The 26804-nt window shown below is 36.8% G+C and overlaps 1 protein-coding gene across 3 annotated transcripts in view; it reads left to right on the top strand.

The window, feature by feature from the left end:
* Window positions 1–26804, top strand: part of LOC131041373 (histone deacetylase 5) — a 223456-nt gene that overhangs the window by 147624 nt on the left and 49028 nt on the right. For all 3 annotated transcript variants that reach the window (XM_059218409.1, XM_059218411.1, XM_059218410.1), the window contains 5 exons: window positions 5433–5603; window positions 5772–5867; window positions 6174–6578; window positions 6730–6923; window positions 7389–7515. In XM_059218409.1, coding sequence (XP_059074392.1) covers window positions 5433–5603; window positions 5772–5867; window positions 6174–6578; window positions 6730–6923; window positions 7389–7515 — 993 coding nt within the window. The remainder of the gene's footprint in view (window positions 1–5432; window positions 5604–5771; window positions 5868–6173; window positions 6579–6729; window positions 6924–7388; window positions 7516–26804) is intronic.

Raw genomic sequence — 26804 nt, 5'->3', positions numbered from 1 at the left:
CTCTTCCTCTTCTTTCATGATTGCAATAGACCTTAGGCTAGTGTATTCATGGGGCCTTGGTATGCCCCCTTTTAGATTCTTTTTTATTTGGTGTTTTTACTAGGTGTTTTTTCAGTGGGGTGTGAAGATACCTTTCTATTCTTGTGACGGTCAATGAATGTATGCATGTCCTTTGATCATCTTGGTGACAACAAAGTATCCTTGATTGTCCCTTAAAAGGGAATGCCACCTTGCACTACAAGGCCTTGCTGGGTAGAACTTGCTTTGGGGGTGGCGCTTAGGGACTATTGGGGGTGGGGGTTGCTCCTCTCCCACTCTCCTTGTGGCTTCCTTGTTCCCTAGAATGGCAATTTTATCTCATGCACACACCCCAAGGGAATATATTGTATATATTTAGTCTGTTTGCTTTCTCAACAAGGGATTGTATTATAGTCTTAAAAATTAATTATCTCCATATCTATACTTCCCAACTCTTAACTATTGACTAGTTGATCTCTTTTTTGCTTTGGATTATCTTATGTTTTGGATTTGTCTTAAGAAATAATGTTTAGGTTCTTCCCAAGTGAGATGAATTCCTTTGTTCACTACTAGATATTGTTGACATTGCAAAAATCGTGTCGCCACAACTCTCTATCGGCCAACACAAAATATAATTTTCTAGTTGAGTATCCTATCCTCTCTTGAAATAAGGAAATCCCTAATGCTGTTTAGCTTGATCATGTGGGTGTGACCTCAATGTTTCGGTGGTCAGGTCTTGACTACGGGAGAACTCAACGGTCGATGTGTTTTGCTGGGAGCACAAGGGGACTTACGTTTTGCAACAAGCTGGTCTACATCCTACGATGCTGCTATTCTCAAGCTGCGAAATAAAAGTAAAAGATAAGGGTTTAGGGATCCTAAGGACAACAATAAGAATGACTAGTGTAGTGGGTAGACATATTTCCATTAATAGATTCTTGTTTCGCCAGAGACACCCTCACAACTAGACAAGAATAGTGCAATCTCCAAGGGATGAAGGATTTTCAGACCAGAGGCACTCATTTAGGCACCCAATTTTGGCGCAGCCTAAGACGAACACCTGCAGTTGAACTAAGCGTAGTTTGGGTTCAGACTAACCATGCACAATGACCTACAATCAGCAGGCCCCCAATGGTATGAACCTGAAATGCATCAAATACCCCTCCACATTTTGCCATTAAAATCTTTGAACTATAATTCTAACTAGCTGAAAGAAACCATGCAAAGAGAAGAAAACAAAGACAACAAACGCCATATTTCAATGTTCATATATTTGCTTCAGCTGCCATTACAACAATTTCAGCAGTATTTCTATGCTACTCCTAATTTGAAAATTGCAACTACTTCTAACTCCTAAAAATCTAACTAGAATCTAACTATCTAACCCTAAAAATCTAACCCTTTACAAAAGAAAGGCCTTTGCCTTTTATAGATTTTACAAACTGAACCGATGGCTAGGATTGACTGCATCCAAGGGCCCTGATCTGCCTTCTAGAAGCATGGCAACCTTTACCCATGCCCACTCAATTCTCAGTTATCCCCCCGACCACATTTTCAACTACCTACAACAGTTTGGCATTAATTCGGTCCTCCTGCTAGTTGGGAATAACTTACTTGTGTCCCCTTATTTTGAATTCATTAGACGGGGCCCACAAGCAACATTTTACATTTAAACAACTTCAACTCGCAGAAATTGAATTTCTGGAATTTCTTCCAGTAGTGCATTTTTGAGAATGCATACAAATGTTGCATTCTGTGTGTTCTGTTGTCTTCAATCTTGTTGGGACTTCAACTTGTCGCTCAATGGTGGCGCACATCTCCATGCTTCATTGTTTTGACCTTACGCTTTGCGGCGCGTTCTTGCACCTTCGCTTCTGGTTTTAATCGCAATCTGCAAACAACCAATTTCAACCTGGATTGATCATTTTTGAAAAATTAAATAAATTAACTTAACAAATATTAAATTTTCAAATGTCCTTTTGCGAAGTTAGGGTTTTGTCCGGCTACGACGAAAGATGTTCGCTTTTAAATCAGTAAAAATCTCCCTTAATTAAGGTATTAAGATTAAAATGTGAGACTTTTATTGGCATTGATTTGTGTGATTTTGTTTTGCTTTAAATGCTCTCTTTTTGTCATTAAACTCGGGACTCTGATACAAAATGAGTGAACCCTCTTTTACGGCCACTTAACTTAAAAGACGTGACTTTTGTTTATAATCGCCCCAAGCCCTATGAAATTCGGCCATTTTCATTAAAATGTGCGATTTGGTTCTTTGGCTTATCTTCTTGCAAATCTTTTAAAAAAAAAAAACTTCGAGCTTTCACCTTATGTTATAATTTCACACTTTGTACCGTGCACCTTAAGGGAGGAATTCGGGCATTTTAGGGTAAATAAGCGATTTTTTCATTTTCTTGTTTTACCTTAGATGCCATTTACTTGCCACAACACTTGGCCATTTGACTAAAAAAAACTGACCTTATGCAAGATACCTTTGGACTTTATGAAATTCGGCTTAATGGGCGATTTTGCGTGACCTAGGGTTTGATAACTTTTCGGCCATTTCACCGAAATTGCACAATTTTACTTCCTTTTCATTTTAACTACCTCTCTTATTTCGGACCATTTCATCAATTTGTGCGATTTTCACTTTTCCCTATGACTCCATTTTAGTCGTTTATCGGCCATTTTGGGAAGAATGTGCGAACTTTGTTCATTTAGCTTTATACGCCTAACTTCTCCAATTGTAAACTCGGGAATATTAGTGAAAAGGTGTGATTTTTGTCAAGTGACTCCCCTTGGTTAAGGCGAAAATACAAATACTTTCAAAATTCTCGGCTCTTTAAGACAAAATGCAAGAATTTTAAGACGCCTATGTTGTATGCTAAAGTCAGGGTTTATGAAGGAAATATGCGATCTTCTTTTTGGAGGAAAATGTGAGACTTTGCAGATGGCTTGGGAGATTTTTGGCGATGAATGAAGAAGTTGAACCATATTAGTTTCGACCTCCAACCCGATATTTTCTTCTATTTACTGATGGCCTCGGGCATTTCTTGGCTATGCAGGGCGATGGGTCTTTGCTCGGGATTTTTAGCGAAAATGAGCGAACTTTTTGTGTTCTTTGCAGAACACACAAAATCGCCGAACTTCCGACTTAGACGTCCTTAGTTGCTTATAAAACTTGCGACTTTTACTAAAAAAGTGCGGAATCTCCCTCTTCTTACAAAACTCGAGCTTTTCATGGGTTTTGCAAGGCGATTTGAGAGGAGTCAACGAGATCACAAAACACATTTTACTGCAAAATGCCAAACTTCCGACTTAGATGCCCTTAGCTACCTATAAAACTTGCGACTTTTACTAAAAAAGTGTGGAATCTTCCTCTTCTTACAAAACTCGAGCTTTTCACGGGTTTTGCAAGGTTATTTTCGGCTTTGGAAGGCGATTTGAGAGAAGTCGACGAGATCACAAAACACATTTTACTGCAAAATGCCGAACTTTTGCCCAATATTCATTGGGATTTGTGACTTTAGCAGAGCCATGTTTAGCTTACGTGTTCACCATCATAGGCACTTCATTGGCTTTGAAGGCTTCAAGTAAAATTCCGACCCCATTCCGGGATTTTGGCGACTTACAGAGGATGCTAGCAGAAGCGATTTTGATCAGGTCCCTTCTCTCTCATGCAAATTGGGCAGACTAGTATGAGGGGGTCCCTGTCTAAAGGATGGGGATGTGGTGCAAAACGCACAACAGATACTAGCGTTGAAATTATCGGGGTTAAGACCCAACAATTGTTGAACAAGGGCTATGAAAATTAAAATTGAAATTTGATCCACTGTTCCCCGCATCTTAGTGTATATATTTTAAGTGTCTCCATGATTCACACTTCAAAAGCTAAGGTTTCAACAAAGCATTCATTCAACGTATCTCCTTTCCTACCATAAATATGAGCATAACAAAACATATAGAAAAATAGATCTTAAAGTTCCATTAATGATGCAGAAATTAATGCTTGAGTTATTACCTAGAATGCAAGGGATGAATATTTTAATCTTTTTACTGACCAAGTCATGATTTCAAAAACAAATTTTCAACAGTTTTCCAGCCAAAATCTCAAGTTTATAAAACCCGCTCTACTAAGATTTTCTATGGCGATCTGTCAGAAAGTTGTTGAAGAGTACTTTCTGATTTTGCAAGGATCATATGGTTCAGACTTTTATGCTAAGAGAACAAAACTCAGGAAGATGAAGTGATTTACCTAATTTAATTGTTGTTTCATGCTTAACAGTAGGAGAAAAAGTTGGTTTGGCTGTAGAATTTGACTATCAGATGAACAGTATTGGTTTGCTAAATTTTTTTAACTCTTTCTAAGATTTTGTGTTTTCTTTGTCAAATGACAACATATCTGTGATAGTTGTTTGTGAGAAATAATGCACTCATAGAGTCAATGCGGAGCACAGAAAGATTGCATTGAAGAGTGAGAAGTTTTATGTTTCTTTGGATATGTTTGCTCCAGAATTTGCAGTCCTCTATTAATGGAACCAATGCCTACCTTTTTGTGTTGTTTACAATGATGTTTCTGACTTTGAGGATTTGGGTTGTACCAAAAATATAAATATTACTAATTTTAATTACTAAAATATTAAAAATATATAGTTTATTCGACAAATTTATCTGGAATGTATATACTTGCTAAGGGCTGACCTTGTGTGATTTTTGTGATATCCAACACACAAAATTTAGTAGGGAGGAGAAAAACAGGAAAATATTGGGTATCTCATGTGCAATTTGGGTTGTGCTTTGGATGAGTGGATTAAGAAGCCACATGATGACTGTTTGCCAAGTAGCTCTAATTCAGTCTGCAAATTTTTTTCATGGTTGGTTGATGTTCTTAAATGACTTGAGGCTGCTTTTATTAGTTATTAACTTATATGTTACATGCGAAATATTTTAGTTTATTTTTTTCTCATTTCTATGATGAGGAGTTTGTAAGACTTGAAAGATGTTTGACTGCTGCCTTTATGCTAGGTAATATTTGTAGTATTAAGGTAGTCGTTATTAGACTCAATTATGCATTAAGGATGGTAGTTTAAAATTTTGTATATTTTTTATATTATTGTTTTTCTAAAACACTAGTCAATAATTTTCTGATCTTTATGCTCTAACTGAAATTTAATCTTGAAATGCAGGTGATATTTTCCCTCTTTTGTAAGGATTTCTTTAGTTCATTGTATGAATCAAGTTTTCCTTGTATTTCTTTTTTGTTTCTGCTTCATTCATAGATGCACTTGGAACTTGCATTTTATATGGTAGTCTATTTTTGTTGTCCCCTCTGACCATTGTGGACATCAAGATTTTAAATTTATATATGTATTGATAGAGTTTTGACTTATCCTGTAACACATTTTGTGCATGTGCAGTTGATGGAATTTGCTGGTGGGAAGATTGTTTTAGCCTTAGAAGGTGGTTACAATCTTGAATCATTGGCAGATTCTTTTGCTTCTTGTGTAGAAGCTCTGCTTGCAGATAAATTAGCTAGAAGCTCCTCTGTATTGCCTCCATTTGAATCAACATGGGATGTAATACAAGCGGTAATTTTTTATTTAATGTTTTGCATTTTACTCAATTAATGCATGCAAAACTTCAACATATTAATATATGTCAGAAGGTGTACAAATTTGGATTAAACTTTCAACTATGGTGCATCAAATATTTCAATCTTGTCAAATATCATTTTGGTGATACTTTCTTTGTTTCAGGTGCGTCAAGAGCTTAGATCATTCTGGCCAGCATTGAACGAAGATCTACCATTGCCAGTGCTGATCAAGGATGATGTCTTGCAATCACTTGAGAAGGTCAATTCACACTCTACAACTTTTACCTTTGATGTTTGGGGCCCTTGTTTTTCCTCATCATTATTGTCTCATTGCCAATTAGTATGTACAATTATCCAGATTGTAATAGGACTGGAAAATAATGGAAGGGGAATAGCTATTTCCTTCAAGACTAATAACAATAACAGCTAGGAATATTTGAAGGCAATGGAAATTTTTCAATATTTGAGTGGCATCATTTTGTGTATCTTGATATTATTGGTGCATTTTGCTGTTTACTAGTAGCATATTTCCTTATCATCTCTCCTTTCATTACTCATTTTTCAGCTGAATGTAAGTTCAAGTGATGAAAGCTCTGAGTCAGGACATGAAGAATTTGCAGAAGCAGGAAAAATCACAGTGAACTCTACAGTTCTTTCTGTTCCCTTTGCTGAAACCACTGAAAGCATTATTCAACCATTGACTGAGTTGAAAGTTGATGATGATAGGCATGATAACAAGGGAACGCCTCAATCTTTCCTAGCCTTGAACTGCGACAAGGGGTTTCCTATGACAGTTGTTCCATCAACCTCTTGTTATAAAGATTGTAATGAGTCAGCTTTAGTTTCAGTATTGAATGATGGTAATGCCTTTAGTTGGAGAGAGCTCCTGCGTAAAACACACATTTGGTATGCATGCTATGGATCAAACATGTGGAAAAGAAGGTTTCTGTGCTATATCAAAGGGGGGAAGGTAAACTTCTGTAAATTCTGTGTTATTATTTTTCTTTGTAATGCTCATGATTTTACATGTAAGTTAATAACAATCTGACTGGATATTTGCATTATTGACACTTTTACTAGGTAGAATGACTGGATATTTGCATTATTGACACTTTTACTAGGTAGAAGGCATGTCGAAGGATTGCTCTGGTTCAGTAGACAAAACTCCCCCACAAGATATGCAATGGAAAATGGTACCACATCGTCTGTTTTTTGGGAGATCATACACACAAACTTGGGGCTCAGGAGGGGTATCTTTTCTTCATCCAATTCATAGTGGCAATAGCAAAGCGCATGTTTGCTTGTATAAAATCACGTAAGTGGAATGTGCACTTACCAACTTTCACATGATCTTATGACAGAATCTGTGTTCTTCAAATATTCAGTATGATAAAATGTCCAAATTCAGTGGTTGTTTCTTTGACTGACCTGCACATCCTTTCTGCTAAAGAGCTCTAGACTAGCAATGGTTACTATATCAGGCAGGAAACATATAAAAAAGTTGAGAAGGTTAAGGTATAGTTCATTGTAAGGTGATGGCCAAGGCAGATACCACTTTGGTGTGTTAGTGTCCTCTCCTTCACCCTTTCCACCTGCGCCCCCCTTCCCCCTCCCCCTCCTTCCCTGGAAGTCCACAATTGAATTGCTTTCCGTTTACCTTAATTATAGTTCAAATTTTGTATCTCTGGATTTGTATGGAAGATATCTTTTATTAGTTTTCACTTTTAGGCACCAGTATACTCAGCTTTGATTATTGTGGATGTTTTCCATGTAATTACAGGCTGGAACAGTTCAATGATCTGCTGCTTCAAGAGAATTGTATGAGTTTTAAGACAGATTATCCATTGGTGGACATTGCTTCTGTTGATGCAATTAGAAATGAAAACCGTATACTCAATGTCATTGAGGTACTATACAAAACATCATTAAATCTTTTTTGTTTTAGAATTGAGTACTCGTACTATTTGTAGTCATGAAATTTGGGTACAGCATATAAATTCTAGTGGCTTGATACATCAGGGAGCTGACCTGTCTAGATACAAATACTGTGGAACAAACATATGTACACAACACATCTATTACCACGAGTTGTGCACACACAACCATTGAATATTACTAGCAGAGAGATGATTCTAATAATTCATAAGAGGATACAAAAGTCAAGTGTTTGAAGAAGAACAACATTGGTTACAGATAGGAATAACAGTAGGGGTGTTCTATACCTAATGCTGAGAATCAGATATTTAAATTGAGGAACAAAATACTGTTTTGTTACCCTAGTTTGCACTCAATCAAGCTATGCTGATTTGTTGAATGCCTTTGATTTATCAGAATCCCCAAAATTGCATTTTTCTAATATTCAATTTCCCAAATTCTTAGTGGCAGAGTGCTAGACATCCCCTTGCTGAATAAGCACATCATACAATTTCAACTTGTAAACTTTTTAAGGTTCGCTCAAAGATTTCATTTATCACATCCCAAGCATCATGTTTCCTGTGATTTGTTGTTTTAGGAAGTGTGCTTTCCTTAAGATTTATTATTCCCACTATATCATTATTATACTGAATATTTAAAAATATTCATATTCGATATTTTTCAATTTAACTTTTGTGATGCCATAAGTCACGCTTTATATTAGTGCACATGATTTTACTTCAAAAGAAAATATTATGGTAACTTGTGAGCACCAATTACTTGATAGAGACTTTTTCTGTTCCGTTCCATCTCATATGGCAATTATGAAATTTTAATTTGTGGGAAGTCAATTTCTAAGGAAATTGCTCATTGTTTTAATGTTTTGGATTGGGTCAGGATCAAAATGTTGAGACATGGACCAGCTAGGACTCGAACCTAGGACCTTCCATACGCTGCTGGAGTGCTCTACCACTGAGCTACTAGCCCCTCTTGGACCAGTCCATCGTCGGTCTGGGTGTTGCTTATTTCCAACACCAACAGCCCCCGTTAAGCCACACCTCTCGTGTGCTTGGGGCTCCTAGCCTGGCCTTGGCTTTGATTCCATGTTGAGACATGGACCAGCTAGGACTCGAACCTAGGACCTTCCATACGCTGCTGGAGTGCTCTACCACTGAGCTACTGGCCCCTCTTGGACCATTCCATCGTCGGTCCGGGTGTGGCTTGTTTCCAACACCAATACAAAAGGTTTTTTCAATGTTATTACATATATGAAGATGAAATTAAGGTTTACAAATTTTGAGATTTTCAAAATGATTTCTGTGTTGAAAGGGCAACATGTAACACACATTTTTGCATACTCATTGAAGAATCTACTCATCTAGCCTTATTTCTAAGGAACTATAGTATAATTTGTGAGTGGAAAACATGCATTGAATATGATTCACATCAATGCTAAGTATTTTACCTAAGCATGCTTGTAGGCTTGCGGCTGTGTCAAAGTCATAACACAATGGAACATGCTATCTTGTTCACCCTTCCCTGATAACAGTCAAGGAATTTGACTCAATTTTGTTAAAGAATTTGCATTTAGAGGTCTAGTTATTTGAAAGCTTTTTATGGGTCATACAATCATGTTTATATTGGATATGGAACATGTTAGGAGTGCAAAATTTTGTTGTTTTTCCCCACCTTTTTGCCTCCTAAGTCCCTTCTAGAGTTAGGGTTTTTGAAAATCTTGATAGGGTTTAAGTTCTGTATGCCTTAGTGTAAAATGCTCCATCCCCCTTCTAATTCGTTATTGATAGGCAATGGCAGGTTGCAGTCTTTTAAGTTGTTGTCGGGAGGGTTTTTAGTTGTTATGTGACGGGCCCCGTATGTTAGGTGTTTAATCTTGGGCCGGTTATGTTTTAATGTAGGGGACGGGCTTTAATTTTTGCCAAAGTCCTAGGTTTTATTTTCCCAGTGCTTGCATTGCCCATGACCCCTTCTACTCTCGGCTTATGAGCCACGTGCTGAATTTTTCACTTAAGTGATGGCTTTTTGTTCACCCTGCAAGGTCCATTTAGCACTTAAAAAGGTGTTGCGGGGTAGCGGGATGCATGTTAGCAAGAAATTTTTTTTACCTCGCATGACTTCTTTTCCAAGTAATTACATCCTGTGGGGTAGCGGGATGAAGCCAACATAGAGGAAGGATAGGGTTGCCCCGCGAGTCCACAGAGGCGAAAGCGAAGTAGAAATCATCCTGCGGGATTGCGAGGTGATCTTAAAAACAAAGGTAACTTCACCCTGCAGGGTTCAAAATGCCATGATAGACATGATGCGGGCTACTGGGATAAAGGAAAGTAATGAAGGAAAAAGAACTCCCCGCTGTCCCGTAGGGAGAAATAACATGGAGAAAGGTGTCGAAATATTAAAGCCGGAACTTTGGAAAATAATCAACAATCCAAGAAGGTCAAGATGCAATCGTGGCCATCTGTTCTCAAATCAACAGTCGATTTTAAACTTTGGGGCTACCGACTCGCAAAATTTGCATGAAGGAATTTGTTGGTTGAAAATTTTGTACACTTGGGGAAATATACAAAATTGTGGTTTCAACCACAGCGTGTGAGTAAAAGTCTCCTAATTAAGGGAAGACTCCCCCTATCTAACTACAACTTTAAAGATAAAATAGGACGCGACAACAGTCTTTCTTCTTCTTTCAAGAAAGGCAATATCCTTTTCTCTTCACAGAAAAGTGATAGTGATTTGATATAAAACAGTAGTAACAACTTTCGAAATGAAATGAGAGAAAGGAAATGAAGTTTCCTGAAAGATCAAAGACTTCCGTCACTTCATTCGGGACGAGACAGCAATATCAAGCTCAAAGTCTTGATTATGTGAAGTCCTATCTACCCTTTTCTATACTAATTTTATTAAGAACAAATTATAACAGCACAAAGATTGAAATATCTTATTCTTTCTACGCAAGACAGCAAGAACAAGTGTGAGCTCAAAGACTCCTAGCTATTTCTCATAAAATCTACTTCTAAACTTTGATAAGAACAAGTGTAAGCACAAAGTCTTACAGCTTTTTCTCAATAGAACTTATACTTTAACTAAATTAATCTCCAATACTTGTAGCGCAAAGACTGCAAATCAGATTCGATTAAGTTCTCAAAGAAACACTTGCAAGAAAGGTAATATGGAACACAAACTCAAGAATGTAGCACACAGACTCAAAGCTTGAACAATTTTCTTCTATTCCTTTCAATTCTTCAATTTACACATAAAAGCTCAAAGACTTCTTTGTTGCAAATTTGTCAGAGTTTTTGCTTGCTTTCCAAAAGATAAAGATTACAATAGACCCCTCAAGTATTTATAGAAGACGAGTCATGAGAAAAAGGTGGGAGGATCCCAATTAACTTGAGAAATTCTCTCAACCACCAAGACTTATTCAATAACTAACTATGACTTATTCCAAGTACAGTCCTAATTGAACACAACTTGTAGTTGCTATACATGTAATTACAAAAGTGCAAGTAATGAGTTAACTTGCAATTACAAAGTTATTTTTTTTGCATGTAACTTGTCAAAACAAAATTACAAATGCATAACTAAAACTATTCCATGTGTCTAAAGACACGACTGTAACTGCATCATCCTTTGTCTGTGATGATCTTCATGTCGCTTCAGGATGCTAGAACTTGAAGTATTTTGGATTGATAAAGACGTCTTGAACCGGAACGGGAATTTGCATCCTTATCTTCTTGCTTGGGGTAGTACTAGCTTTTCAAGAGGGAAAGGGCTACCTTCCTCTTTTCATGTCATGACCATCTTTGTCTTGAAAGCATTTTATGCTCTCAACCATGAATTGTTGTTGTATCTCTTCTTTGTATCATCTTCCATTCTTGAAATCTTCATGCAAAATAAGGCCCATGCCTTAATCCATTGATTTTGTAGATCGTGTGTGCAAACCGGACTGACAAGGGAAGGGATAAACTGATGCAAAAATGGGCTCACAAGTGAATTTCGGGTTTTGGAAGCTGCATTACATGTGTGGGATAAACAAGAGCATTAACTTGCAATTGTGGAGAACAAGCATGCAACTTCATATGTGTAATGGGTAACTACAAGTTTGCACTTGTAATTGGACCTTTAAAACTCATTTTCAAGTGTTTTTTGTATGCATTTTGGACCAATTTCGGGTTCTGGATGGCTGACCACAGGTAGACTTTAAATGGGAAAAATGAATGAAAGTGTGAAATGAGTGGATGAAATGGTGGGAATAGGGATCTTGGTATGAGGGAAATGAAGCTTATGACCAAAAACAACAAGTGCGGATGGTTATGAATGGATTTTTGAGGAACTTTTCTATGTTGATCATATGAAAAATGGGAAGAACTTTTAGTTGTAATCAAGTTTTAAAAGCTCGATTTTGGAAAGACAAGCTTTTTTCAACTTTGAAACTTGGAATTTCACCAAAAGATGGTTAAAATATTACAACCATAAGGGAAGATCAATTATTTTCATCTTGCATGCAATCGGGTTTTTAAATCCCGAATGCAAGTAAAGAGGGAAAATGGGGAAAGACAATGTAATTTGCAAATTGCTTTGCAAACTTGGAACAAGGGGAAAAAATCTCTCACAAAACCGATTTTAGGAAAGAGCAAAACAAAACTAACAACTATCATGAAGAGAAAGAATCTCTCATAGACAAAAGAAGAAGATTCAAACCCTAGCCACGTTTTTAAGAAAATGCCATATGCAGCAAAAACGACTATCAAATGGGATGACAATTGGTCAAATCTTCATCCAAACCCCACGCCTAGGTATAGTAAGCAAAAACGACTTGCGAGATGAGAGGTCCGTGGCATCTTGGAAGAGAAAATCACGGTATTTAGCAAAAACGTGTTTGCTGTTCTATACCAAAAAACCAGCAGTCATAAACCCCAAATGGCGTGATATGTGTTTGCAAATGCATAAAAAGAGGGAGGAAACCAAAACGCCTTCTATCTCCCAAAAAATCTCCACAAAAATTGCTTCAAATCTCCAACAAAATCGCCTTCCTTAGCTGCTCGGGTTTTTGGGAGTGAATGACAAGTTTCATTTTACATGTAATAGTGAAAATCGGGTTTTAATTCCCATATTACAAGTTTAAAATGTTACTTTTCTCTCAACAAGGCAAAATCGGGTTTTAGAAATCCAATTGCAAGTTTAAAATTCCTCTATTTACACTTTATGGAGCAAATCGTGTTTTTTGGACACAATAGCAAGTTTAAAATGTCACTTTATTCCATTTCTAAACAAAATTGGGTTTTGGAGAGAGATATGCAAGTTATGAATAACTTGTAAAGGGAAAATAAAATCACTTCAACAAGTTTTAATAATTTAACACATGTAATAGCGGAATAAAATCCCCATTACAAGCAAAAGACATTAAAAAGGGGTTTTACAAAATAATTACAAGTGACTTTTAAATATGCAATTTAAAATTAACTTGTAACTTATCCAAAAAATCCCTATTATGACTTAAAAAGCCAAAAAGCATCAAGGGGGAAATAAAAAGTAAGTTACGTGCTCTTTTTTTCAATAAAGTGCACTTGCAATTAGCGAAAAATTTCCCTACAAAGACAAAAAAAAAGAAAATCATTAAAACTTGCAATTCAAGGAAAATTCCTCACTTGCAGTCATGGAGAAAAAAAACCGAAATTGAAGGAATGACATAGCAAACGAACCCAGAATGTGATGAAATTTGAAAAGTGGTTCGAGGATGGACTGAGGATTAAGCCAGTCCAAGGGTGAAGCACAATTCTATCTAGAGAAGCGTGACAGAGTAAAATTTTTAACCTGCAGTGACTGTTCTGAAACCCGAAATTGCACATAAAGCTAAGAAAAGGAAGACCAAAACTCACCAAAACTTGGACAATGATGGCCAAAACACCCCCCAATGATTTGACACTATCAAATGTGAGTTTTGTACCTCGTAAAACGTGCCTTGGAGACAAAAATGACACTTTTTAGGCAAAAATTTGTAGGGGTTGTCACATTTTTGAGAATCCAAAAATTAGGACAACAAAATTAATGACAGCCCTCCTACGATCAATAACACCAATTTTTGCAGTTCAATTGCACACCCTGCTTCCAAGAGATCAGGTGAATTGATTTCCCAGGTGACTCAGAGCGAATTCCAAAGCTTTTGTTGCGCCCTAAGAGTCTTCAAAAACCAAGTAAGTATTTATAGAGCCTATATCTCTGCATTATTGTTGAAGTTTTAGGGAGTTGCGTAGGGTTTATATTTAGAATTAAAGCATAGTTCAGAGTCCTAGACCATAGGAATGGCACCCAAAAGAAAGGAGACAACCAGTCCTACCATTGAGAAGGCTCCTAGGCAAGGGGAGGCCACAAAATCCAAGAAAAAGATGGTCGCCACCCTAGAAATCACCCATGCCACCCTAATTGCAGTTATCCACCCATCCCCAGTAATTTCCAATGAGCCGGCTGCCGAGCCAATTATTGAAGATAAGCCACCTGCTGTTGAGCCTAACCCTTTTGCTTAAGCAGAAGCTCCAAAGCCAAAGAGGAAAAGGGCACCCAAGAAAGCCACCACTTCTTCCTCTAAGAAAGCTATGCCTACTGCAGAAAACCCTCCACTCACTTAGGATGTGCCACCTGCACAAGGCCCCACTGTATCAAATCCTGCCAAAACCGTTGAAGAATTGGCTGAGGAAGTTGAGAAGAAATTGGAGGGAATGGAGAATAAGAAGAGAGATGCAAGGGGCCTGCATCAATATTTGTTGGAGCTCTTTAAGGGGTCAACAATGCAGGAGACTTTGAAAAATGTTTTTTCAGATAGGAGCTCAAGGTCTAGAGATGCCATCACCACTAAGAGGGGATGGGACATCTTCTACTATTTCTATGGCAACAAGGATAAGTCGACATCTATCTCAAACTGCTGGAATTTGGACTTGGCCAAGCTTGTTGTCCCCAATGTTTTTGTAGAGCCACTTTTGATCAGGTAGTTGGGAAACAATACCACTCTGCAAGTATGATAGTCAGAACAACAACTGGGCATATTTTGGTTGATATAGCTAGGGAGGCCATTATTCAATGTTTTGATTTGAACAGAAGTACCCTCAAGCCAATTGACTTGAAGAGGTTGGAGGCAGAATATGGCATCAAGAAAGATTTTTTCAAAAGAGAAAAGATCCCCCACTACAGAAAAAAGGATGTACCACATGGGGAAGAATTATATTTTGAATTTTGAGGAGCCCTTTCACTTGGTCACATTTGAGAATTATTTTGTAAAGACATACTATGCTCTCTGCCAAGTTTTGGGGATGGCTGTGGAAGGTCAAAGATGCACATAGATTTTATGATGATGTCAATGAAGATCCAACATCCACAGTGCAATGAATTGTATGATTTTTCAACATCCTTTCAAGATAAGTTGCATGAAGGGCTGATGAATGCAAAAGATGAGAAAGCCCCATTAGATTTTAAATATTATTCTCTATTGTGCTACCTAATTCTCTTTCAGAACAGGATTGATTGGGATGCAACTTTGAAGATAAACATGTATGATCATGATTTAGGTAGTAAATGGTTGATTCAAAGGTTGGTTCAATTATTCTGCATTCTTTGATCATTTGTGGTGAAGGTGTTAGGACAGTGTGGATTCCAAATTCTAAGGCTCCCTAGGGATATTGTAAAAGTGTTAAGGGTTAGGGATGTCAAACCTAAAAATGTACAATTCCCAGAGGGTGCATTCACCCACAATTTTGGAGACTTTTTCACTGTATTTGATGATTTTTCTTTTGGGAGTGAGACATTAGAGAAGGTGTGGGACTTCTTGGTAGATACACATCGCCTCAAAGCTGGAAAAGCTTGGGAATATGATCCAGAGAGATACCTAAATGAGCTTAGGACACAAACAATGAAGTAAAAGGTATCTACCATGAATATGAAGATCTAATCAGGAATTGCCATCCTAGTGATGCCATTCAAAAAAGGAAAAAGTGGGATATTCTCAAGAAGATGGAACAAGAAAGAAGGCAGAGGGACCCAAGCTTCCAAGGATTTTGTTCCAACATCAAAAATGATTTTTCCAGGATGTTGTGTAAATTATGAAGTTTTGAGGCCATTGTGAGTGATGCATAGGTAGAGCACCCATTATGTGAAGTTGAAGAAGAAAGGCCTACATATGAGCCCCCAAGAGCTACCCCGGGAGATAGGAAAGGGAAGGCAATTTTGATAGAGGAGTCTTCCCAAGCTGTCCCCTCTCAGCAAGTCCCACAAGTAAGTCAGCCAACTCCTGAGATCATTAGAAAAGTTGAAAAGGGGAAGGCAGTCCTATCTGATTTCATTGAAATTGTCGATGATGAAGTGGATGCAAATGTTCCTCCGCCCTGCCCTCCTAGAGAGACTTTAAAAGATATTGATTCTGCTATTGTACCGAATGATGAGGATAGGGCAATTGTTCCTAATTTCATGGCTGAGGAGGAGGCCAAAGATGAAAGAATTATTGCTGCAACACAATTTTGTCTGATGACAATTTCATCAAGACACCAGAATTCAAGACTTTTTGGCTGCAGGAGAAAATAAAAGGAAAATGTTGATTGCAACCTTGAGGAGGCCAGACAAATGATAAAGGCCAGTGGCATGATGATAATCCCAGGGTGGGATATGGAAAAAATATTTATTCTAGATCAAGTAATGAGGCAAGAAAATCCCATCTATGCTTAGGAGTTTGGGAAACATGGCTCAGGATTCAACTTGAGCATTAAAGCATTTGCACAATGGGCAAAAGCCCCCAACATTGAAAAGCCAATTTTGTTATATGGGGTAGAGCAAAAAGTGGGTGATGCCATTGTAGGGATACTCACAGATGCCACAACTTTGGAGGCTGCCACATTAGCATTGCATGCCTTATATTTTGCAAAAGGCAGTTGCTGAAGAGGAGGAAAGGAGGCATGAAGAACTTAAAAAGAAACATGTTGCTCTTTTTTCTAGTCATAATGAATTATACATTGAAAATGTTAGGCTAAAGAAAGAGTTAGCAAAGAGGGATGCCACCCCTACTCTAGTGATAGAGCAAAAGCCTTAGGATCAGTAGGAGCAAGTTGGGCCTAGTGAGTCAAAGGAAATCCCTTATTCTTTGATTCATGAAAATAAAATGCTAACTTTTTAAAACAAGGCACTGGCCAACATTATTGTGAATAGGGATAAAAGGCTACTCAAGATGAAAGAGAAGACAAAAAGTAAATGCTTAGAGATCAAAAGAACTACAATTTTGCAGATTTCTAGAAATATGCTAAGCAAATTAGATGAGGTACATGCCTCCTATTCTTTTGTTTTCCACGTGTGCACCCAATTAGGAGTCATTCTTTCAGCCATTAAGGGCCACGTGGCTTCCAAAAGCTACAATATTAAAAGAGGTATTGTTGGTAGTTAAGAATGTTCTTTCTACACTCCAAATTGTGGGGATAAGATGGAAAAACTACACTATAATGACAAAGGAATTTCCCCAAGTTGAAAGTAAAGAAAAATCATTAAGGGAGAAAATGGCAACATTTAGGGGTCTCCAAAAGTGGGACATCCCCAAAATTGACTGCGAGCAATCCGATGAAAGGATTGGAAGAGTGGAAGTCAGAGTTTGAAGAGGTATTAAAGGTAGTTTTGGACCAATTGGTGTGGGGTGACCCCACTCTAAAGAATACCTATTATTTAATAATTGATATGATTCTTGAAATTGATTCTTTCTATCACAAATTCATTGTTGAGGCTACAACTATATTAGATAATAGGACCAGGGATGCTATGAATAAATTAGAGGATCTTAGAGCCTTTGCTTGGCCAACTGTAGCACAAATGGACAATTGGCACAAGCAGTATTGCTCGCTTGAAGAGGATCAACTAGAGGAAGAAGAGTAGTCTCCATTCTTGCCTTTTTTGTTTGTCTCGTTCTTTCTGCAGGTTTCCCTTTTTGCAGGTATTTTCTGGTGACACATTCAGCAGGTACTAGCCCAAGTCCACATTGCCTTCAACGCCAAAATTTTGAAGTTTGATAGTGGGAGATGCTGCAGCAGAAGGACGCATCAGCTCCACTCTCATCAGGCCTGCTGCACCGAACCCAAGAAGTTGTTATCTCGGCTGCTTTCCAGCCCCTCTTCCTATGGTGATTTTGTAAATGTACTTGTAAAAGATGCCTTAGGTCATATTCTAGCATTACGCAATCAGTTTTTGACAAGTGTCCTATTTGGCCTGACGCTCGTTTTGCTCCCCTGTGCTATAAAAAGGAAATCAGGGCCAATAGGAAAGGATCCTGAAAATTTTGAGAAGTAGATTGTATTAGGTGTGAATTTGAAAGATAATAGAAGAACTTTTTCTTGCAAGTAGAATATGAACTGTAACTACATTGTATCCAAGTTTTGAATCAATGAAAAGAAATCAGTTTCATGTTGCTCCTATTTTCTGTGTATGTGTTCTATGAATTTCCGTGTTAATGACACATTAATTTGTCTTCTCCAAAGGAGAATGTGTGTTCTTGATAATAGGCCTCTTTTAGGAGTTAAATTCTGTTTCGAGGATACTGCAACATGTTTGTAGTTGAATGTGATGTAATATGTGCTAATTTCAACTAAGCATTATATGCAAGGCATGAAATGTTTATGAAGAACTGTTATGAATGTTGGTATTATAGATGTGTTACATTGGTTTTGTCATTGATATCAACACTTATCAACACTTATCCTTCTGGAGATCTTTGGTTATGTTCACCGGCAAGTTTAGTGACTTATGAACAGTCACTCGTATTTGGTTCACCGACAGGTTATATTGTTCACTGGCACTGAGGATGACTTGTTATCATCTGGAGATCACTTGGTTATGTCGAAGACATGGTTTGGACACTCGGTTTTGGTATTTTGGTTATTGGTCTAATCGGGATGACATATTTGCTGTTACTGGCAAATTAGTCTAGGTTATGGACCGGCATGCATTATCTATTCCAGATCAGCACGACACGTTATGGAGATGATTTAATCAATTGGATATTATTGTAATTGTATTGAGCCGACATGATGCATTGCATCTTGACTTGTTGTAATTGATTTTATTGTAATTAGCCGACCTACATATTTGGTCTTAGGTTTTGGTATATATGTAAGATCTCATTTCTGAGATGATGTAAGTGAGGTAATAGGTAGAAGGTATATGGTTATGGTATTGTAACATGGTATGTGCGAATATTGAAGATCATATGAGCAAACCATAGAGAAGGTGATTATCAGAGCTTAACCGGTACTGAATCCAGCATTGGAGATGCTACTTTGAGCAGTACATTATCATTGGATTTAATCATCCAATTGTAGTCAGTGTGACTCCTATTTTGTGATTGAGCAGTGAGCTCTAAGCGGTTGGCCTCTCTGCATGTGCAGACTCCATTTGTACACACATACTATCTGCAGTAGTATCATTTGATTGTGGGTAAGGTTTCCCACCGTGGTTTTTCCCCTTAAAGGATTTTCACGTACAAATCTCTGTGTTATGTGTTGTGGATGTTGTTTCTCTTTCTGTTATATGCATTGAGTTTCACCGGTATTAATATTAACTGTTAATCTGTCTACCGATATTAAGTTTGGTTTACCAGTATTAAGTATCAAGTTTGATTAAGTTATATTTGGGTTGAAATTAATAGACAACTGATTCACCCCCCCTGTCAGTTGCCTCTGGTTCCTAACAATTGGTATCAGAGCTAAGTCCTCTTTTTGCAAAAGTTTAACAACTTGAGGAGATTCTATGGCAACTAACTTTTTCAGGAAGGACAATCTGAAACTTGATGGAACTAACTATGGTATATGGAAGATCAGAATGGAGACACATCTGAATTGCATTGGAAAAGACATATGGGATGTTACAAAGAATGGCTATGTTGGTCCTACACCGAATCAACCTAATCCACCAACATTGGGTAAGGATCAAGAGAATGATTGCAAAGCAAGAAAAGCACTCTTGAGCGCCTTATCAGATCAGCAAATCATGGGATTATGAGACCGATCTACTGCTAAAGCTATTTGGGATAAACTGGAGACATTGAATGAAGGAGATACCATTGTCAAAATTGCAAAACTGGAATGCTTTCGGGTCAAGTATGAAAATTTGAAAATGGAAGAAGATGAAAGAATTTTTGCTTTTATGGAAAGGGTTAATGAAATTGTTTTGGGAATACAATGCTGTGGAGGTTCCTTAAGTGAAGATGAAATTGTTTCTAAAGTTTTGAGAGCATTGCCACCGGCATACAAAATGAAAGTAACTGCTATTAATGAGTTGAGAACAATGCCTAATACATCCGTATCTAGAGATACCTTGCTTGGAAAACTTTCAGTATTTGAGCTTGAGGAATTTGGTCCTGTTGCTACAATTAAGACAGATTTAGCCTTCAAAGCATCATCATCATCATCTGATAAATCTGATTGGAAAGCACTTTATGCAAGAGAACTTGAAGATATTAAGAGGGAAAATGAAGTACTGGAAGAACTTGAAGCACTATTTGCAAGGAAAATTCCTAAAGGTCCTATTGGAAGTAAGTATGAAGGTAAAGCACCATTTAAATGTTTTATTTGCAATAAAGTTGGTCATATGGCATCTAGATGTCTTGATAGAGATGCAAGATTAAGAGAAGAAGCTAAAAGAATATACAAGCCTAACCCTAAATATTAGAGATACAGATTTAAGAAGAATAGAGACAAATCATGTTACTATGCTGATGAAGGAGTTACTGATGATTTTGATGAAGAACCGACAGACAATGGATGGGCTTTTGTTGCAATAACAAAAGATCAACCGGCACCTACTGTTCTATCGGTAGAGCAGGCCTTGGCAGCTAAAATTGAAGAAAAGGATCAATGGATTATAGATTCCGGATGATCACATCATATGACTGGTGATAAAAGTAAATTCTTATCTTTTCAGGAATACAATGGTGGTCTAGTAAGATTTGGAGACGACAAACCTTGTTTGATCAAAGGAAAAGGCACTATATCTTTTGATGGTAAGCACAATACTGACAACGTTTATTATGTTGAAGGTTTGAAGCATAATCTTTTGAGTGTTGTTCAATTAGTTGAAAAGGGATTTCAGTTACAATTCAAGAATGGTAAATGCAAAATCATGAATAAAACTGGTTTGGAGATTGCAACCGGTAATCAGACTAGAGGTAATATCTTTCATTTGAATAACAATGAAAATTGCACATATTGATGAAAGTTGGTTATGGGATAAAAGACTCTGTCATGTAAATTTTGATTGCATTATAAAGATTAGTTCATCAAAGGCAGTAAGGGATTTACCTAAGATTGTAAAACCTTATAATCCGGTGTGTAAGGAATGTCAAATGGGAAAGCAAGTTAGAACAACTTTTAAGAGTATTTATGAGAAATCCAATAATGTTCTTGATTTAATTCATGCTGACTTGTGTGGTCCGACAAGAACAAGAAGTCTACAGGGAGATAGATATTTTATGCTAATCATTGATGATTATTCTAGAATGTGTTGGGTTACTTTTCTCAGGGAGAAATTAGAAGCTTTTGAGAAATTCAAATTATTCAAGGCAATTGTAGAGAATGAAACCGGTAAGAAAATCAAATGTTTAAGATCAGATCAAGGAGGTGAATTTACATCTAAGGAGTTTAATACATTTTGTGAAGTGAATGGAATTAGAAGACAACTATCAGCACCCCGAACACCTCAGCAAAAAAGAGTTGTGGAAAGGAAGAACATAACCATTCTGGATGCAGCTAGAAGCATGATATCAAAAGCAAATCTACCTCATGTGTATTGGAGAGAAGCAGTGAATACAACGGTTTACACTTTCAACAGAGTTCACATCAAAGGTGAAACCGGTAAGACACCTAATGAATTATGGTTTGGTAATATTCCTACTCTTAAATACTTCAGAATATTTGGAAACAAATGTTACATTAGGAGAGATGAGTATATTGGCAAATTTGATCCTAGAAGTGATGAAGGTATATTTTTTGGTTATTCATCTAAGAACAAAGCATATAGATGTTTTAATAAAAGATTGCAGAAAATCATTGAGTGCAAATGTGAAGATAGATGAACACTTTAGAGGAAATTCAAGGTCTATGGATTCTGAACTGGCAGTTGAGATGATCACAAATGAACCTATATAGAGTGCACCAATACAGAATGTTGATCCAGTCACACCGGCATCATCAGAGAATTCCACAGTGACTGAAGAACAACAACAAGTGAACACACCCAGGTATGTAAAAGACTGAATCACTCAGAAAGTCAGATAATTGGGAATAAGTATCAAGGAGTTATGACAAGAGGAAGATTGGCAAATGAAGAGGTATGTTTAATTTCTCAAATTAAACCAGCATCTGTTATAGAGGCATGTGAAGATAAACATTGGATTAAAGCTACTGAAGATGAATTAGATCAAACTGAAAAGAACAATACATGGACATTGGTTCCCCGACCTAAAGATAAAAATGTAATTGGAACTAAATGGGTATTCAGAAATAAACTTAATGAAGATGGTAAGGTAATCAGAAACAAAGCAAGATTAGTGTGTAAAGGATATTCACAGAAAGAGGGAATTGATTACAATGAAACCTTTGCACCGGTAGCTAGAATTAAGGCAGTCAGATTATTTCTTGCATTTGCAGCACACAAAACTATAAAGTCTATCAAATGGATGTAAAATGTGCATTTTTGAATGGTGATCTTGAAGAGGAAGTTTACATTGAACGACTTGATGGATTTTCATTGACAAATGATAAAGATATGGTTTGCAGATTAAGGAAATCTTTATATGGATTGAAGCAAGCTCTTAGAGCTTGGTATGCTAGATTGGACAAATATATTTTGAAGCTTGGTTACACTAAAGGTAATGCTGACAACAACTTATATTTCAAATTGACTAATGAAGACATCTTGGTTATTGAAATTTTTGTTAATGACATCATTTTTGGAGGAGAAGATGGATTGTGTAAAGACTTTGCTAATAAGATGCAGGAAGAATTTGAAATGTCTATGATTGGGGAGATAAAATTCTTTTTAGGATTGTAGATTTCACAGACTGATAAAGGTATATTCATATGTCAAACAAAGTACTTGAAGGAACTACTGAAAAAAATTGGTATGGAAAACTCTAAATTGGTAAGTACTCCTATGACTACAATTGATAAATTGTCATTGAAGGATGACTCAGATCTTGTTAATCCGACAAGATACAAATCTATGATTGGAGGTTTACTGTGTTTGACACAAACAAGACTTGATATAATGAATGTAGTATGTATTGTTTCAAGATTACAGAGTAATCCTAGAGAAAATCATGAATCAGCAGTGAAAAGGATTTTCCGGTATCTACAAGGCACAATAAATCTTGGTTTATGGTATCCTAAAGATGAAAATTTTGATTTATGTGCATACACCGATGCTAATTGGGCAGGAGATGTAGATGACAAAAAGAGCACCACCGGCGGGGCATTCTTTCTTGGTAGCAGATTAATTTCATGGTTGAGCAAGAAACAGAGTTGTACATCATTATCAACAACAGAATCAGAATATGTTGCAACAACAACTAATTGTACTCAGGTACTATGGATTAAGCAAATGTTGAAGGACATAAAGGTAAAATGCAAAGAACCTATAGTCATTTATTGTGATAATTCAGCAACAATTGATATATCTAAGAATCCGGTATTTCACTCTAAAACTAAACATGTTTCTATCAAATATAATTTTCTGAAAGAGAATGTTGAAGCAAAAGAAGTGAGATTGGTTTATGTGAATACTAAAGAGCAGATTGCAGATATCTTTACTAAGCCTTTGCCTAAGGAAACTTTTGAATATCTCAGAGAGCAGCTTGGGGTTATACCCTCACCGGTAGAGACTTAGACAGTTGATGTTTGACATCAAACCGGCAGAATTAATAGGGAAACCTTTCTTTGGCTTTGATGGAGGAGAGCTACGGAGTAGTTGGAGTAATTGGTTGTAATTGGATATTATGTTGGTTGTATCTGGTATTTGTATTGTTTTGGCATTTGATGTCAAAGGGGGAGAGATATCTATGGAAAAACAATCATTATCCTTTAGGTAGAGATTATTCATTAGGGGAGAGATATATACTCTTTGCATTTGTATTTTGATTTCTGGTATTGATCTATTTTGGAGATTGTTGGTTTTTGGTTTTTGGCATTCTGTTTTAGCACTTACATGTTTTTCCATCTTTGTGTTGCCATCAATGCCAAAGGGGGAGATTGTTGGTATTATGGATGTGTTGCATTGGTTTTGTCATTGATGTCAACACTTATCAACACTTATCCTTCTGGAGATCTTTGGTTATGTTCACTGGCAAGTTCAGTGACTTATGCATAGTCACCGATATTTGGTTCACCGGCACTGAGGATGACTTGTTATCATCTGGAGATCACTTGGTTATGTCGAAGACATGGTTTGGACACTCGGTTTTGGTATTTTGGTTATTGGTCTAATCGGGATGACATATTTGCTGTTACCTGCAAATTAGTCTAGGTTATGGACCGGCATGCATTATCTATTTCAGATCAGCACGACACGTTATGGAGATGATTTAATCAATTGGATATTATTGTAATTGTATTGAGCCGACATGATGCATCACATCTTGACTTGTTGTAATTGATTTTATTGTAATTAGCCGACCTACACATTTGGTCTTAGGTTTTGATGTATATGTAAGATCTCATTTGTGAGATGATGTAAGTGAGGTAATAGGTAAAAGGTATATGGTTATGGTATTGTAACATGGTATGTGCGAATATTGAAGATCATATGAGCAGACCATAGAGAAGGTGATTATCAGAGCTTAACCGGTACTGAATCCAGCATTGGAGATGCTACTTTGAGCAATACATTATCATTGGATTTAATCATCCAATTGTAGTCAGAGTGACTCCTATTTTGTGATTGAGCAGTGAGCTCTAGGCGGTTGGTCTCTCTGCATGTGCAGACTCCATTTGTACACACATACTATATGCAGTAGTAATATCTGATTGTGGGTAAGGTTTCCCACCATGGTTTTTCCCCTTACAGGGTTTCCATGTACAAATCTCTGTGTTATGTGTTGTGGATGCTGTTTCTCTTTCTGTTATATGCATTGAGTTTCACCGGTATTAATATTAACTGTGAATTTGTCTACCGGCATTAAGTTTGGTTTACCGGTATTAAGTATCAAGTTTGATTAAGTTATATTTGGGTTGAAATTAATAGACAACTGATTCACTCCCCACTCTCTCTTGCCTCCGGGTCCTAACAATGAAGTGATATATTGTAGTTCTTTTATGATTTATCTGTGGATAGACTCTGTTCTCTAATAGATAAGCACTAGACCTCTTTTTTTGAAGCATTTCAGGGTCACTCATTATCAAGTATCATTTTATTTCTGTCTGTAGGAGTAGTTTTAGTGTAGAAAAATCAGTCTCAATAGCTGAGTGAATGTTGATAAACCAAGATTTTAGCGAAATCTGAATATTATAAACTTTCCTTGGTGTATTTTCATTGGGATATCTACTATAGTTTTCAATGTCTGAGAACAAAGTGAAGTAGGTCATTTAGACATTGTCAAGGGAGACCCACCTTGGTTTTGCAAAGCCAAAAGTGTAGGAAATTTCAATCTTGTAACTGAATCTCGTTTGTTGGCCAAATCCAACCCTGGGCCTGAAAAATAAGTGGCTAATCCTTTAGGGTTTGGGGATCTGTTGATTTGGGAACCAATAGAACAGATCCTTACCTAAGTGGTGAGAATATATTCATAAAGTGACCATAATAGTCTGAATATAAAGAGGCCACTAGTTGTAGTATGTATGCATTGTGTTTTATGATGAATTTAAAAGGTATTAGTCTTATTAAATAAAGGAGTGAATGGTTGTGTGTGAGGAGCAAAGAACATTGATAGGCAATCCATATTATTTGCCAAAATTGAGTTCCTTTTTAATAGCCTTTTCAGAATCACCCTTAATGCTCCTTCAAGGCTGTCTGAGGAATAAAAGTGAAGTAGGAACTATTTCTTGGCTAACACTAAGCGAGAGGCTCTCAGTGGCTGTCTTGACATTCTCAATTTTGTTGTCATCAATTAACTCTCTCTCTCTCTCTCTCTCTCTATATATATATATATATATATATATATATCTCAACAAACGATTTAAATGTGCCTAGCACTATGATTACAAAAAAAATATATCTCTACACAAGAAAGGAAAGAAAGTACTTGCTATTGCAATCCAATGGGAAGTGAATTCACATCCTTTTGATACTACTTCCTTGAGAGTTGTTACCACCCTAGGCTTATGGTGTTTCTCTCTATTCTGATACCTTAAGCGAGATTGTGCTCTTGGAACATTGTGAGGAATTAAGAAATTGGGTGAAGATGGCTAGAACTCTCAAGAGTCTCACTAGGAGAGGAAAGTGGATGACAAATGCCTGGGGTGACAAAGGAATTTGTAGATGAATTGAGATTGGCATTCACTAACGTTCCCATGGCTCCTCTGTCATCTTTCTTTCCATTTTTTTATATCAAAATTGATAATTAGGGCATCCGTTTCTCTCATAATGTCTTTGGTTGTGCTATCACACACCCTCACATCATGTCCATGTATTCAAATGTAATGTCTCCACTTTGAAATATAATTTAATAATAAATAGTAATAATAAAATTAAAATACAATAGCATAAAAAATAAAAATTAAATAAAAATATAAAAAAATAATTAAATATAATTAAAGTTAATGAATGGTCAAAAGGCATGAAATGATAAGTTGTGACTCCCCCAAATATGAGGTATAAGAGGTAGAAGAGAACTCATTTGAAGAGGGGATAATTTGGGAATCAGAAGCGCAGATCTGATTTAAATAAGAAGTGCAGATCTGATTGTGAAAGGTTGTGTCCCTTTCAAAGGGCAGAAATAATGAACAGTTGCACTCTTTCAAAGGGTGCTAATGATGATAGGGTGTCTCTTGCCAAAAGGCATACATGATGAAGAGGTGTGACCTCTCTCTTACATTGAGAGATATAAAGGAAAGGAATCAAAAGCATCTAGGGAGAACACCATCAATCAGATCAGATCGGAACTGTTATTAAGTTACAGGCAGTAACATCCTTGTTCTTGGTGGTATGCATGGGGATGTGCTTGATATTTATGCTTAAGAAATGAAGCCTGATAATGTTCTTATGCAGAATTTAATGGTAATATTAATATAGACTGCAATATGTATGACAGTCATGCTTAATTTCA

Source organism: Cryptomeria japonica, chromosome 3 (genome assembly GCF_030272615.1).
Source record: "Cryptomeria japonica chromosome 3, Sugi_1.0, whole genome shotgun sequence".
Taxonomy (NCBI): domain Eukaryota; kingdom Viridiplantae; phylum Streptophyta; class Pinopsida; order Cupressales; family Cupressaceae; genus Cryptomeria; species Cryptomeria japonica.
This window is presented reverse-complemented; position numbering and strand designations above follow the sequence as displayed.